The sequence below is a fragment of the Manis javanica genome, chromosome 6 (assembly GCF_040802235.1).
Source record: "Manis javanica isolate MJ-LG chromosome 6, MJ_LKY, whole genome shotgun sequence".
Taxonomy (NCBI): Eukaryota; Metazoa; Chordata; class Mammalia; order Pholidota; family Manidae; genus Manis; species Manis javanica.
The window spans coordinates 107,738,483-107,753,800 of NC_133161.1; the positions used below are offsets into that span (position 1 = coordinate 107,738,483).

General features: G+C 62.7%; 2 protein-coding genes across 6 annotated transcripts in view; one reads left to right on the forward strand and one right to left on the reverse strand.

Moving 5' to 3' along the window:
- Positions 1 to 1,065: 1,065 nt before the first annotated feature.
- Positions 1,066 to 8,832, forward strand: NACAD (NAC alpha domain containing). 2 transcript variants are annotated; one of them, XM_017659367.3, is made up of 8 exons: positions 1,066 to 1,991; positions 3,862 to 7,470; positions 7,578 to 7,678; positions 7,755 to 7,829; positions 8,125 to 8,271; positions 8,344 to 8,445; positions 8,556 to 8,678; positions 8,753 to 8,832. In XM_017659367.3, the coding sequence occupies exons 1-8, from the start codon at positions 1,463 to 1,465 to the stop codon at positions 8,765 to 8,767; spliced, it is 4,701 nt and encodes a 1,566-aa protein (XP_017514856.3). In that variant the 5' UTR covers positions 1,066 to 1,462; the 3' UTR covers positions 8,768 to 8,832. The 2 variants fall into 2 exon arrangements, with proteins under 2 accessions (XP_017514856.3, XP_017514855.3); XM_017659366.3 differs by having other exon boundaries at positions 1,072 to 1,991; positions 8,344 to 8,478.
- A 1,475-nt stretch (positions 8,833 to 10,307) lies between these two features.
- CCM2 (CCM2 scaffold protein) overlaps positions 10,308 to 15,318 on the reverse strand; it is a 141,407-nt gene continuing 136,396 nt past the window's right edge. For 2 of the 4 annotated variants that reach the window (XM_036994975.2, XM_036994976.2), the window contains exons 5-10: positions 14,482 to 14,618; positions 13,702 to 13,930; positions 12,668 to 12,725; positions 12,301 to 12,436; positions 11,722 to 11,860; positions 10,308 to 10,755 (exon numbers count right to left, since the gene is read on the reverse strand). In XM_036994975.2, coding sequence (XP_036850870.1) covers positions 10,475 to 10,755; positions 11,722 to 11,860; positions 12,301 to 12,436; positions 12,668 to 12,725; positions 13,702 to 13,930; positions 14,482 to 14,618 — 980 coding nt within the window. In that variant the 3' untranslated portion in view covers positions 10,308 to 10,474. The remainder of the gene's footprint in view (positions 10,756 to 11,721; positions 11,861 to 12,300; positions 12,437 to 12,667; positions 12,726 to 13,701; positions 13,931 to 14,481; positions 14,619 to 15,318) is intronic. The other 2 variants (XM_036994978.2, XM_036994977.2) reach the window with 2 other exon arrangements.

Consider the following 15,318-nt stretch of genomic DNA (forward strand, 5'->3'; position numbering starts at 1 on the left):
GAGAATAGAGCTCCTGGCTCACGCCAGGAAGGGACAAGAGAGCCTGTAGTGGTGTGTTGTCTAGGGGGTTTTATAGGCAGTTGAGGATTTTTCGAGAACATGAAAAAAACTTAGGGGTGTGGACTTGCATCACCTGCCCTGTCAAGGTGGGCTGGGTCATAGCCTGATTGCTAGGGGTGACAGCGGGGTCACGGTTTATGCTGATACCCTTGCAGAACACTCAACATACCAGGCCAAGTTGCTCCTGGCCTTTTGACCTTTAACTGATCTGACTGAAGACGTCTATATTCTTAGGTATCATTCCGTAGAGAATTAGTGTGACCTTGACTTTGCATAATGCTTAACAGTTTCGATGGGGACTTCTTTGCCCGTTGTTACATTGCTCTCACTGTAAACATTCCGCTCTGCTTTTCCCAGAGGCCCTCACCCTACTCTGACTACACCCATGGTCTCTGTCTCAGTAGGCTGCGAGTCAGGCAGTGCTGGGCCTGGTGCCCCTTCTGCTGGGTGGGCTGCTATGCTGCTCCCCCAGGCCTGGGGCCCCTTGCCAGCTCAGTTTCCTCTTTTCACCTTTGAAAGTTCTGTTTGTATGGTCTCTTATTTCCTGCATCATCGTCAGATTAATCGGGAGAAACAGACCCACAAACCTGTGCCATTTTGCTGGGTCTGGGGACCCCTTACTCCCTGCTTAAGGGCTTTGGTTTCTGAAAAGTCAGGGTGTTGGCCAGATTGTACGCTGTTGACAGGACTGGGAGCCGGGGAGGACTCAGCTAAGGCAACAGGAGAAGGGCTCAGGAGGTGAGGGAAGAGGCTGGTGTGGGGAGGGAAGGGAGGCAGATGGCCACATGCCCCCACTGAGGGGCATGCAGGACACGGGGCTTCAGCTGGGCATGGGGGATCTGGCGCCACAGCCGTGCCCAACAGGCAGCCGGCTGTGTGGCCTGACTCTGGAGGCCTGACTCTGGAGGCGCATTGTGCTGCACCCCGCTCCGTGGGCTCTTGCAGAGCCAGCAGAAGACTGAGGTTAGGGAGAGAGCCCCACCAGTGGCTGTTGTGATTGCCTGCCCTGGCCCCGTCGACTTCAGGGTGGTCACAATGTCCGTGTGTCTCTCGGAGCCTGGCACAGGGCGGGCGCTCCGCAAACCTGATCGCGGGGGCTGTGTGGAAGCCAGGGTGCAACCCAGGGGACTGGGTCTGCTGCATCCTTGAGGGTATGGCAGGGCGGATGCTGCGGGCGCGGAGGCGTGTTTCTCCCTCTGCCCGCCCTCCGGAGCGCTAGGGGAAGGCGCCGCGCTGTGGGAAGCCCGGAACCCGCTCGCAGGGCTCCCTGGGGCGGCCTTCCGCTGCGCTCCTGCCGTGCAGGCTCCGGGCCTCCAGTTGCCATGGTGCCGGGAGGCGGTTGCCAGGGAAACCGGAAGACTGACCAATCAGCTCGGGGCTGCGGCACCTGCTCACCTCTCGGATGGAGACACCATGTCGGCCGGAGAGCCCCAGCAGCTGGGGGCCAGGAGGCCAGCCATGGGAGTGCGGCGCCTCCTCCCCCAAAGCTCCCGGCCCCTCACCCCGAGGTCTAACCATTCCCGCCTCTTCCCAACCGGCTAAGGGGAGATGCCCCTGGGGTCCGCCCGGCCTCCGACAGGCCCCAAACGCCCCTCCCGATAAGGCATGGGATGCTGCGCAAAGGCGGGGCCGCGCAGCGCCGGATGAGAGCACTGCCTGTGGGGAGGGAGGCCGCCCGCCCCACTCCGAGCTCCGCAGGGCCTGGTGCGCCGGCGCACGCTCACTCGGGGGGCCAGGCCGGCGGGGCGGGGCCGACACGTCCAATGACCCCCACCCCCGCGGCCGAGGGGCGGTGGCCTCGCAGGCTTGGCGAGACAGGCGTGTGGTCGGACCGGGCTCCGGGGGACGCACGCAAGGCCAGGCCATGCCGGGGGAGGCTACCAGCGCTGACCTGCTGTTGCTGGAGGCCGGTGGGCCGGGACCCCGCACAGGTAAGGAGGCGCGACCCCGTCTAAGCGCGTCTCCGCACCGGTGCCCTCGCTTTCCCCGCTGTCGCCCTCCTCCCCGCTCCCTACCTCACCGCCACGCCCCAGCCTGCCTCCTCCCCTTCCCGGGACTCTCGGCACCCTGTCCTTCCGCGCACCTGGATCCTGACCCCGGGCCGGCCCCCACACCGGACTTCTGGCAACGGCGGGCGGGGCAGGGGTGTCCTGCAGAGCCAGACGCGACAGGAGGGCCTGCGAACCGCCTGGGCTGGGTGGCGCCTTGCGCTACCGGCCCGGCCCGCCGCTCAGCTGCCAAGCGCCATTGTCTGCCTGGAGCCTCGGGCCTGAGCAGCTGTGGACCGGATGCGGCAGGTTCTCAATTGCCCCCCAGCTACTGGGGAAGCCTGTGCCCAAATGCCTGAGGCCACCTCAGGGCCAGCAACCGGTCCTCATTGGGCAGGACTGGAGCCTGAGGCCAGGGAAGCCAGAGGGGTGGGCAGCTGGTCTAGAAGGTGGGATGCCCTGGGGGTGCACCCTCTGGAGGGCAGGCCCTTGTCCTTGGAGAGGCTGGGCCAGCAGTGTTGGTGGGGGCCAAGGGGATCTGCCTAGGCCTGGAAGACCAGCCAGGAAGACCCACCCAGAGGCCAGCCATGTGTGGCTGCTGGAGGGCCAAAGGCACCTTGCAGTGGGTGAAGTGTCACCTGGGGGTGGAAACAGTGCTGGGTCCAGGGTCCTGGCCTCCTTCTGAGGTCCAGTAAAGGGGTAGGGGGAGGCTGGAACTCCCCAAACCCAGGGTCTTGGGCTGGCTCTGCTTGGACTGCCTGATGACCTTAAATGAGTCCCCAAAACCTTTGACCTTTGGCTTCTCTTCCACAACCCCCTTAACTGAGTTCTGCCCTCCCCCTGCCCCAGGGCCCCAAAGTCCAATATGAGTGCACAGGGGTAGCGTGCCAGGCTCAGTGCCAAGAGCCCAGTCTCTGGTACCCAGACACCCCTGCCACACCCACCTCCAGTGGACCCAAAGGTCCCCCTTCTTAGGACCCTCTGGCCCAAGGTCTGGGGCTCTTTTTCAGGCAGGTGGGGCAGCCTGGGGAGGGAGCCACCCTCTAAGCTTCAGCTCTAATCCTGGCAAACCACTTTACAGACAGAAAGCTCATGTCCTTGTGTGTGGTCACAGGAGCATGGCAGAGCAGGAACCCCCAGAGAATGCAGCCAGGGCTTGGGCCGCCCTGGGCACTGCCAAGGGACCCACTCGCATGTTCCTGGCAGAAGGGGCTAGCAACATGCGGCAGCTGCCACTGTGGAAAGACTTGGCTGGGTGGTCCCACCGCCCCCAGAGCCCACAGCTCCCCTCAGCCACCAGTAGGGCAGGGTGGAGCCCCCTCTTTGGACAGCTATCATCAAGGGACCAGCACTCTCCCCTGGCCTGATGCCCCAGCTCACCCGTGGGAACACCCCGCCTGAGAACATGCCTGCATGGCCCCTGCTTTCCCCTCCTCCCTGTGCCAGCCCTGGGACCAAGAGCAGGCAGAGCCCCGTGAGACCCTGACAGACTGGCTTCAGGTGTGGCAGCAAGAGGCAGCAGGGAGGCAGGACTAGCTCACAGCAGGGGCAGCATGCAGGCCCCTATTCCTGGGCCCTCTGATGTGCCAGGTGGCGAGAGGTTGGCACATGTGCAGTCCAAGAGACAGTGCCCTTTTGTGCCCACAGCCACTCCCCATGCTGCAAGCTCTGGGACTGCTCCTCCAGACAGGCAACTAACTCCCTTCCCCTTGCCCTCTGCCCTTCCAGCTGACACTCACTCTCGTGGGTCCCCACCGTGCTCAGCTACCCCCAAGCCACTTCAGGGCAGATGCCTGCCTTTTTCTTTCCATAGATCTGTCCTGTAATGCAGCTGAGACCACCACTCCAAGAGGGAACCCGCGGGAGCACTGTGCCCTGATCCGGGGGTCCAGCACCCTGGCCCTCACATTCCTGCCCAGCAAGCCAAGTGCCCGGCCCCCACCTGAGGGAGCTAGCTGGGATGCAGGGCGGGGCCACACCACCTTGGCCTGGGCGGCCCCAGAGGAGGGCAGCCCCAGCCCAGGGTCCCCTGAGGTTCAGCCCACAGGGGGCACTCAGCCAGCCCCACTGGAGCCCCGGGTTGTGATGGGTGAGGAGACACACTGGGCACCACCACCCAGCGCAGCTCTACCAGAGTCCAGGAATAGGGAGGGTGGGCATGCCAGCCTGAACCCACCCCTTGAGTTGTGTTCTCAGGGTGACCCTCCTGTGCCTTGCCTTGCCCTGGACCCTGATTCCTACTTCACACCTCCCTCCACCCCCACTGAAACCGCCTTTGCCCTGCTCCCCAGCCACGGGCCCCACAGGGGCACCCAGGGTGCCCAGGCTGAGCAGGGGGAGTCGCCACCTGCATCACTCTCAGGCTCCTATGTCACGGCAGATGGGGACAGCTGGGCCTCGTCCCCATCCTGCTCCCTGAGCCTGCTGGCCCTGGCAGAAGCACTGGACACTCCCTCAGGCTGGAGCTTCTCCCCCCCAGGGTCCCTGGTGGATGAGCAGGAGCTGCACCCTGCTGGGTCCCCAGTTCCCCCATCCCCAGAGTCCAGCCTCTCCGTGGACAGCAGCTCTTCCCTGGGCCAGGAAGGCCACTTCTTTGAGCTGGACTTCCTGGCCAACGAGCCAATGATGCCTGCCTCCCTCCTGCCCTTCCGGGGCAGCCTGATCTTCCAGGTGGAAGCGGTGGAGGTGGTGCCCCTGCCTGCGGAGCAGGAGGCAGAGCAGGAGGCACCCTCCCCGGGAGCAGATGTGGCCGGGACAGGTGAGGACGACAGCACCTTCGCCTCCTCCCTGCAGTCATTATCCGACCTCTCCATCTCTGAGAGCGTGGATGAGGCCTTTGCCTTCCAGGACGACATCTCTGCGGCCTCCTCTGACCTTGACTCTGCCTCCTACACGGGGGCGGACGACGAGAGGCTGTACAGCGGGGAGCCCCATGCACAGCACATCATCCTGCTCCAGGACAGCCCTGGCGAACCCACATCCTGGGGCCTACAGCTGGCTACCAGGGGCTCCAAGGGAGAGGTTGGCCTCTGCACCCAGGGCCAGGAGCCTATGGCGGAAATGACAGGCACCGGCCCCTCTGCAGGCCTGGCATCTGCTGCCACTAGGGCCCCTCACACCCGGCAAGAAGACCCAGGCCTCACTGGGGTGACCCTGAAGGCCCAGGGGGATGAAGCAGGCTCTCCCGCAGAACCAGCACCTGTCACCTTGGCCACACCTCAGCCTCTACAGGAGGGAAACAGCACCAGCTTAGGTCCAGAGCCTTGGACTGCCCAGGAAGAGGAGGACCTCTTGCCAAGTCCAAACTCTTTGCAGACCCTTGAGGAGGAAGCTGCCCAGGGACCTGCTGCTGTGGCCAGCTCTGAGCACCAACTGGGAGAAGGGGACCCCACCTTACCCCAGGATCCTGTCTCTTTGGCCATACATCTGCCCCTGCAGGATGCAGGCCTCCTCTCAGGCCAGGGACCTGCTGCTGCAGCCAGCCCCAAGGCCCTGCAGACAGACACTGGCTGTGGCCCAGGAACAGAGGCCATGGCTGCCATGGCCCAGCAAGAAGGAGGTGAAGCTTGGGGACTGAGGCCAGTGTCTGACAAGAGGGATGCGAGCACCACTGAAGGCCAGGACCAGGCCCCACAGGGTGTCCTAGAACCAGCTGCAAACACTGAAACACCATGGACCTCATGGAAAGATGTGGGCCCCCCCAGAACTGCCTCGGAGGACCGAGACACCGCCGAGCCTGCCTCAGAAGCCCCGGACACCCCCGACCCTGCCTTGGAAGCACGGGACACCCTGGATCCTGCCTCAGAGACTCCAAACACTCCTGAGCTTGCCAGGGAGGCCCCAGACATCCCAGATCCTGCCTCAGAGACACCAGATAACCCCAGGCCTTGCTCGGAAGCCCCAGACAACCTGCATTCTGCCTCAAAGGTCCCGGATATCCCAAAGCATGCCTCGGAGTCCCTGGATCCCCCAGATCCTACCAGGGAGGTCTTGGACACCCAAGATCCTGCCACAGAGGTCCCAGACTCCCGAGATCCCGCCTCAGAGACTCCAGACACTATGGATTCTACCAGGGAGGCCCTAGACACCCCAAAGCCTGCTACAGGGACTCTGGAAACCCCAGGTTCTACCAGGAAGGCCCCGGACACCGCGGATCCTGCCACAGAGGCCCTGGAAACCCCAGGTTCTACGAGGAATGCTCCAGACATCCCAGATCCTGCCTCAGAGGACCTGGACAACCCTGAGCCAGGCACGGAGGTCTCAGACACACTGGATTCTGCCACAGAGGCCCCGGACACCCTGGATTCTATCAGGGAGGCCCTGGACACCCTAAAGGCTGCCACAGAGGCCCTGGACACCCCAGATCTTACAATGGAGGCCCCAGATACACCAGATTCTACCACGGAGGCCCCAGACACCCCAGATTTTCCCAGGGAGGCCCTGGACATCCCGGATCCTGCCACAGAGGCCCTGGACACCTCAGGTCCTACCATGGAGGCCCCAGACACCCCAGATCCTGCCTCCAGTAGGGAGGCAGCAGCAGAGGGCCTGTTGGCTGATATCCCTGAGAACCTTGGTTTGGGATCTAAGCCCCCCTCACTCCCAAAGGAGGTACCAGGGTCAGAGAGCCAGGGGGAGGGAGATCTCGAGTCAGCACCCCAGGGTGTTGGGAAGGATCCTTGGAGCAGCAGCCCGGAGGCATGTCCTGCTGCTTGCACTGAGGTTGGCCAGGTGCAGTCTCTGAGCCCAGCAGAGAGGGCCACCACAGAGCCAGGGATCCCTGTGGCTGTGGCCTCAGAGGTGGGGCTCGGCTCCTGCTTAGAATTTCCTTCGAGGGCTGTGCCCAAGCCAGGTGGGCACTGCCCCAAAGGACCTGCACCTATGTCTCCACCACCCTCCTGGCAGCGGGAACCTGTACTAGGCCCAGGCAGTGCAGATTGGGCCCAGGCAGTACCTGGAATCCTTGGTCCCTCTCAGCCACAGCCCCCATTAGGCCCCACTGGGGGCCCACCCAGCATGCCCACAGACAGGCCCTCTGCTCCTGGGGTCATGAAGGCAGCACTGCCTCCCGCGGGCCCCCACCCCCGCCCTTGTCAAGGCCCCCAGGAAGACTCCGTGGAAGGCAAGGAGTGCCCCAGCTCTCCAGCTCATCTGCCACCCCAGGCAGGAGCACAGCTGGCAGTGGCTGCCTTCTCAGGAACCACAAACACCCCTGGGGCAGGGCAGCGGGGCAGCCTCCTGCCCCATGCCGCCCTCCTCAGCCCCAAAGCAGCCCCCACAGGAGGAATTCATGCCAAAGACCCGGCCTTGAGGATCTCACCCCCCGGCCAAGTGCCTCCTGGCTCCAGGCCCCAGAGCCCGGCTGGCCCCCAAGGTCTCCCAGCCATTGGGCAGCAGGATGACCAGGACAGCCTGGAGGAAGGTGAGGAGGCCTGGGCTGGAGCACATCCTGAGCCAGGGAAAGGAGGTGGGGGGAAGGGGGTAAGGCACAGCAGAAAGCAGAGGCCGCCTCACACCTCCTGTCCCCAGGCTCGCTGTGGGCTCCAGGCTCCGGCCATCACTCGGACAGCCATGGGGAGTCAGAGGAGCCGGAGCTCTCAGGGCCGCAGACTTCGCAGTGCCCAGCCCAGGTGCCCGTGCCAGGGGGTGGGGGTGCCCTGGGTCTCTGCATCCAGGCTCTCACTCAGACCCCGCCCCTCTCCCAAGGCCCCTGCAGGTGGAGGCAGTGAGGAGACCAGCTCCAAAGCCAAGCAGAGCCGCAGCGAGAAGAAGGCCCGAAAGGTGGGCTGTGGCCGGCTGCACAGGGACCCTCAATCTCAGAACTGACTCCCGGGGTGTGGGGGAGGCCTCCGCTACTGGGTGCTCTCTTGTGAAATCACCAGGGCCAAAGTGTCAGCAGAGAGGGTGCTCCTAGCCCAAGCCACTCACCCTGCAGCATGCAGGGGCCACAGGGGTGCCCAGGAGTCAGTGGCAGAGCCTGATCCCTGGCATTTCTGCCTCCCCCTGGGCCTACTTCACCCCCTCCACCCTCAACTGGGCCCCTAGGAGCCCAGGTCTGAGCCCACTGTGCCCCCAGGCAATGTCCAAGCTGGGCCTGCGGCAGATCCAGGGGGTCACCAGGATCACCATTCAGAAGTCCAAAAACATCCTCTTTGTCATTGCCAAGCCTGACGTCTTCAAGAGCCCGGCCTCGGACACCTACGTGGTCTTTGGGGAGGCTAAGGTCTGAGCAGCCGCGGGTGGGGGAGGGGTGGGGGCCTGGGTGCAGCCAGCTGACAGCTGGCCCTGTGCGCAGGTCGAGGACCTGTCCCAGCAGGTGCACAGAGCCGCAGCTGAGAAGTTCAAGGTGCCCGCGGAGCCCGCAGCCCTGGTGCCCGAGTCAGCACCAGGGCCGCAGGTGAGGCCAGAGTGTGAGGAGGACGATGAGGAGGTGAGGCCGGGCATTGAGCCTGCATCTGGGGGGGCCTGGGGGAGAGGTCAGCTCAGCACCTCCCTGCTGCCCCCCAGGTGGATGAGGCAGGACTGGAGCTGCGTGACATTGAGCTAGTGATGGCACAGGCCAACGTGTCCAGGGCCAAGGCTGTACGTGCCCTGAGAGAGAACCAGAGCGACATCGTCAATGCCATCATGGTGAGCAACTATGCACGTATGCCTGCTGCCGACACTCCCTCTCCAGCCTGACCCACGCTTTTCTTTTCCTGCAGGAGCTGACAATGTAGCTGCTGACCAACGCCCCGCTGTGTCCTGCCCCCAGCTCTGCTGCTCAGTAAATGGGTGCCTCTACTGCCTCGCTGTTCTGCTCCACTACTTCACCCTCAACAGGCTCTGCCTGATCAGGATTGAGCATGGTGGGGGTGGGGGTTCCTCCCGTGACCTCAGTGTAGTGGACCCCACTCTTGTCCCCAGAGGGTAGTGATCATCTCACCCTTGTCTGTCCCCTGAGGGAGGTGGTCATCTATATCCTGAGAGTGGGTCCCATGTGTCGCCAGGGGGTGGGGGTCCTCCTGTCTCCCCAGAGCCTGGTGATTCTCCCTATGTCTACAGAGGGTGGGGGTCACTGTGTCCCCAGAGCATGAGGGTCCTCTCCTATCTTTCCAGAGGGTGGGCGTCCTCCCCATGTCCTGGCATCTGACATAACCAGAGCTCATGGGCCATCACACCACCTACCTTAGGCCTGGGTGCCTGGGGACCAGTGTTTCCAGAACTCCCCTGATGGCCCCTCAGCAGGGCCTGTGCTAGAGAAGCCACAGAGGCAGCATTTGCTCAGGCAGATTTCAATCAACCCCTAAAGAGCCTGGCTCCTCACTGGGCCCCACACAGCTCACCCATCTCCACATTCTCTCCTATATTTCCCAGTGGCCAGGCCCACAGAGTGGGGACCCTGACCCAGTACAGGAGGGGGACCCGCAGTGTGGGGCCACAGCACAGGGGACACTTGCTGGTGGGCCCAAAACAAGCAGTCCCTGACCCTCACAGATCCTTCAGGGGGCTCGGTGTGCTGCAGCTGGCTAAGGCCAAGGGTGGGCTCAGGGGGCCAGCCCCAAACTAAGGCTGTCTTAATCCATTCTGGATGCTTCCAGACACATCCAGAAATGGCATCTACCAAGGGTCTCCCTTAGCGCTGCCTGGCTGGGGCCCACAACCAGCTCCTGGACAGCCTGGGCCAGAGCCAAGTCTGAGACACTTCATCCCATCCCACCCCGCCCCTTATTAGAGTGGAGAGCCTGAGGGACTCCCCTGCTCAGTTACCACACAGCTGCACCTCAGCCCAGGGCTCTGCACCCCCTACCTAAGCCCAGTGCCCATCCTGCTCAGCGTAGGACTCAGTGCACACACCAGCAGGGTGTCACAGGGCAGAGCCACTACCTTGAGGGGAGCCCAGAGCTGCGCCTCCTGACACCTGCACTGCAGTCTACAGGCCCAGCCCCCACCACCTCCCATGTCCCCAGGGCACAGATGGGGCCCAGCCCAAGGGAGACTAAGGCCAAGGGTCTTGAGAGTTGGACACGGTGCCCTTGCTGGTCTCGCTGACAATCGGACCCTGGGCTCCAAGGTGACATGCTCTCCAGGTGGACCTGCACTCAGTATAGATGGCTATGGAAACCACCCAATGGGGGGCCTGGGGTGAGGGGCCAACTGAGGCTCACATGGGCCTGGCCACAAAGAGCCCAGCCCCAGCACAGGGCCCAGGCGGGCCAAATTGCATGGCCAGCTCCCTCCCCGCCAGATGAGAAACACGCTGGCAGCAGAGGTGAATCATTCACATTGCAGTAAACTTCTTTAAGGGTCTGTGTTCCTGTGCAAAACTGACAGCTGTCTGGGGTCAGGTGACAGGACCCCTCCAGGAGCAGAGCCCATGCAGGCAGCAAGGCCACCCCGGGTGTGTCCTTCACAGCAGATGGCACTTGCCCTGGCCGCCCACCCCCTCAGGCTGAGTCCTGGTCCAGGCTGCAGCCCAGGGCCTCAATGTCATTGCTGATGTCTGAGATCATACGGTCCCATTCGTCACCCTCTGATGGCACAGACTGGTCATCGGTGTGTCCCACAGCCCTCTCCCCAGTGCAGGTGGAGGTAGGGGTGGAGCTCAGGGCCCGCCGGCACCGGCCGAAGCTGTCAGTGATGATGCCCCGGCCGTCTTTCACTCCGATGGTCTCCAGGAAGTTCTCAAAGTGCTGACTGTCCTTCTCAGGGATGAAGGGCCGTAGACCTGCAGACAACGGGTGCAGGGTGCACTTGAGCCCCAGCCCACTCAGCACAGTGGTGGGCGGCACAGCCTCACAGCGGCCCCACTTTACAGGCACAGGCAGGAGGGCACGGCCCAGAGCAGCCTTGCACCCACACCCACACCCAGGTCCCATGCCAAAGCTACCCGGCCAGGGAGAGCATCAACTCCAAAGGCCAGGTCCAGCCCTGGAGCAGAGCCCCACACCAAAGGGGTACTCCTTAAAAAGTCCTGTTGTGGGTAAGTGTCCTCCCTCGGCCTTCCCTGTAGTGACAGCACAGTCCTGGGACACCTGTGCCCTATAAACACCCGGCAGGGTGGGTTTACAAATGGAAGAGAGCAGGGAGGGGCAGAGACAGGCTGATGAGGGCCTGGAGGGCACCCAGCCCAGCTGCCCTTCTGGGGGCCCCATCCACTCCCCAACCCTCCCAAGTGGCAACAAGATGAAAAGAAACACTCAGCCCGGACCCCAGTCCTGCCCGTGGACCTGACCCCAGGGAGGGTGCAGGTCTGCAGCCCAGCCTCCCGCCCTTCTTTCCGTGCCTCTCACTCAGCACCCCATTCTGCCCATGAGCAGAGAGCTCTGGTATGGAGACAAGGGTTCAACCCACCCTACATAGACTGTTGGAGGCAGAGTTCAGGACCAAGGATCCTCTGCTGTCACCCAGGCCTGTTCTCTAGGGACAGCAAGGAGAAGGCACCCTGGCGATGCCCTCAGGCATGGGCAGCAGTTCTGGGCTGCTGCCCAGCTGTTAGTGGCAGGCACTGACTGCCCTGCCTGCCGGTCCCTCAGCATCTCCGCACAAACTGGTCCTTCCACTTTTCCACCCAGCAAACTCCTGCTCACCCCACCTCAGCCTGGTATCTCTTGATCTGGCTCACAGGATCCTCTCCTGTGCCCTGGGGGGTGCGTCCCCACCCGTCCCTGGGAAGGCCCCCCCAGGGACTCACCCAGCAGCAGGAACTTGCGGCTGTCCCCATATAGCTGCCGCAGGTTGATGCAAAACTCGTGCACGGAGGCACCATCGCGATACTCGTGCAGCAGTGCAGCGAACTGCTGGATCTCCTGCGAGGACAGCTTGGTGCGCAGCTGCCGAGACACGTGCAGTGAGCAGTGATACCCAGTGACAGCCAGGCCCTCTGCCCAGCCCCACCCCTGAGTCCAGCCCACGGGGCCACATCCTGCCTCCCTGGAGACCCGAGAGGCCCCATTCTTCGGCACTAAACTGACCCTCGACGGGGCTGCCGGGGGCCCGTTTATTGTGCCCTGGAGCCCAGAGCCACGCCCCCTAGGGGCACACACGGGGGTCAGCCAGCTGAGTTTTCAATAGCAAAACCACGTGAGGTCGGTAACAGAGGGAAAGCCCACCGACCAGCCAACCAGTCCCTCTGCCACTGTGGTCCTCCCCCACGTTCTCCCAGGGCCATTTCTGGCGGGGAAGTGGCACCCCACTCGGCCCCAGAAGCTTCTCCAGCTGAGGCCACCGCCCTGGGCTGGGCGTGCAGGCGGGCCTCGGAGCGGGGGCGCACCGTGAGCATGTAGTCCTGCAGCAGCTCGGCAGCCGTGGCGCTCAGTTCACTCTCGCTGACTGTCTTGGCGTGCGGTGCAGTCGGCGCGCAGGATAGCGGCAGGACGCCGCCCGCTAGCGAACACTCGCGGAAAGAGCTGCAGGGACACCAGCTGTGGGCGCTGGCCTTGCCCGCCTGCCCGCCCACCGCGCCCTGGGGAATCCAGCCAGGTAGACAGGCCTGGTGACTGGGCTGGGACCAGGATCTGAGAGAGGGAAGGGTGCCTGTGCAGGGCAAGGTGGGGCAGGGGCAGGGTCTGGCGGGGCAGGGGCAGGGCCAAGGGGAGGCCGGGCCATGTGCACCGCTGAGACCCAGGCTGGGCACTCACAAGGGGATGGCTTCCGACTCATAGGGCTCCTTCAGGTCCACTTTGGTGGAAGAGTCGTCTGTAGAGGAAAATATGCTTCCTGTCACACAGGGGACGGGCGCTGAGTCCAGTGGCTAGGTTCTCACAGAGGTCTTGGCACAGAGGGCTCCTGCATGCACTTGAGAGAGAAGCAGCCTGTGCAGGCCCAGGCCAAGTGGTGGTGCATTGATCCTGGCCATCGGCCAAATGGCCAAAGACGAGGGAAGCACAGCATGTGGATGTCAGCTTTGCACCAGCAGCGTCATGGGGCTGTCATTTTGTCTTCTCTGATCTGAGCAGGCACATCACTGCCCCATTTAAATGAAGACTGGATCAGAGATGCTGTACAACTTGCCCCATGTCATGCAGTGGGTAAGGGCAAGGACCAGGGCCAGCACTGGAGGGCTGACCCCCAGCCTGGACCCAGCCAGACTCCATGGCTGCTTGCTGATGACAGAGACTCCAGGAGCAACAAAAGGCCTGGTGCTCAGCAGCCACTCAAGAGCTGCTGGACAGATGACCTAAGGCCACATGCAGCAGGTGAGCTGTGAGAGGGTGGGCAGTAGGTACCAGCACGAAAGAGCTGAGAGCCGTGTGCAAGTGGAGTGCCTTGTGCATGCTGACAGATCCCTGAAGACACTACACTGAGTCCACGCAGAGGGCACAGCCTCCTCCAGTTGCCACCTCGGGCCACCCTCATCCTCGGAGGGGCCCTCTCAGAGAGCAAGTGGGGGTTCTGGCAGGGAGGCCCCCAAACTCTCAGCCCTAGCATAGAGCCTGCACGGTCCTCTGCCCTGAGTTAGGTGAGGTGCCTCTAGCTGTATGTGGCTCCAGAACATGTTCTGGGACCCAAAGCTATGTAGGAAGCCGCCAGGCTGGCCTACATGGGGACATGTCTGTCCTAAGCCCTTAGGTTAATGTGAGCACTGAAGCCTGGACCCAGCGCCAGCTAGAGCCCCTGGACAGCAGAGCAGCACTGCTGTGTTCCAACTCTGCCTGCCCTCCAGCCCACCTACCGCTGTGAAATGACAGGTGGTGGGTGGGTGTCGAGGCTCCATCGAATATGGCTCTGTCCAGAAAGTCAATCGTTGACTCCGTGTACACAATCTGGAAGACTTGGCCGAGCAGGAGGCACAACTCTTCAGCAGCCACCTGCCATGGGGGATACAGATGCACCTTCCAGGCAGCTCTCCGATGCTTCAGACGCCAAAGGGACAGGACAAAGTGCTCTCTGCTTTCCACTGCCTGGGGGGACCACAAAGCGACCAGCCCACACCCAGGATGCTTTCTAGACCTGTGGGTGGCCGGGTGTGGCCTGCAGAAGCATCAGCTGCCAACACCCTCTCACTACTCCTGTCCCAGCCTCAGGAAAAGGGGCAGGGAGGGGCCACATCCGTGGCGGCACACCCAGGCTCTCAGCACAGCACAACAGGCTTCACCTCTGTGCTGTGAAAACAGGTCCTGTCTGGGGCAGTTAGTTAGGGACATGGGGCTGTGTCTAGAGGGGTTTCCAGTGGGGACTGGCATCGTGGGTATGGTCTTACAGATGCAGAGACTAAGCAGGGTACCCAGGGGCTCACCGAGGCTGGAGACCTAAACCCTAACTTGCCACTCCCACGAATCTTCCCGCAGGGGACAGGGGACCACCCTCCATCAGTACAGGTGAGAGGAGCGAGGCCCAGGCAGAAAACACCTGTACCTACATGGCAGGCCCTGTGCTCAGTGGGACTGGGTGGGGCCAGAGCTGCTATGGGTGGGGCCGGGGCTGCTGTGAGCGTGGCGGTCCCTCTGCTCACCTTACTCTCCACCGCCAGGATCACCAGGCAGCATGCCTCCACAGGCCCCACTCCGCTCTCCGCCAGGGAGACTGTGGTGAGGCCTCTGGAACCTTCCGCACACAGACTCTGGCTGGGGGAGATGCCGGGGTCCTGGGCTGGGAAGTCAACACTGGCATCTTAGGCAGGTGAGGGCAGGTGTGGAATTCAACAGCAGGCTCTGGGCAGCCCTACCTGGCTCAGGTGGGGGACAGGCCTGTACTAAACAAGGGGTGGGAACAAGTGAGCCACCCCCAACCCACATTCCCACAGCTGCTGCCTGATAACTAGAACACAGGACCTTCCTGCATCCTTGCCAAAGATGATGTATCTGAGGCAGAGACATGAAATTACAGTATTTAGCTAATTCTGATGTACACAAAAGAAGGTGCTCACAGGACCCATTAACATGCAAGGGGCCATGAACACAACCCTGGCAGGAGAAGGGGAAATTGAGGTGTTGGGGGGCAAAGGTCTGGGCATAGCCTGGGCAGAGTCTAAACTGTGAGCACTCCGCCTATGGCCCTGATATTCTATACATGGTCCATCAGAGAAATGAGGTCTAATGGTGGCTCCAGGCCTCCTGAGGCCAGGGAATGCTGGCATATTTGTTCAGACAGACCCATAGCAGGAGCTGGAAGTGAAGGCTCGAGTTCCCCAGGGCTGGGCTGTCTTGGCCAGCTCACTGCAGCAGGGGGCACCTGGAGCTCAGACACATCCGGGAACCAGCCCAGGAGCAGCCAACATGTAGGAGTGGGCCTGGAGACACCAGGGCCCCATGGGGCTGGCAGCATCCTGCAGCCTGCACCCATGTGGAGG

What these genes read in the sequence shown, in the direction of transcription:
- NACAD (XM_017659366.3), top strand. Translation starts at nt 1,463, where the DNA reads ATGGAGACACCATGTCGGCCGGAGAGCCCCAGCAGCTGGGGGCCAGGA. An exon ending in CCAGGACAGCCTGGAGGAAG is followed by an intron (nt 7,471 to 7,577) that starts GTGAGGAGGCCT and finishes TCCTGTCCCCAG; the next exon opens with GCTCGCTGTGGGCTCCAGGC. An exon ending in GTGAGGAGGACGATGAGGAG is followed by an intron (nt 8,479 to 8,555) that starts GTGAGGCCGGGC and finishes GCTGCCCCCCAG; the next exon opens with GTGGATGAGGCAGGACTGGA.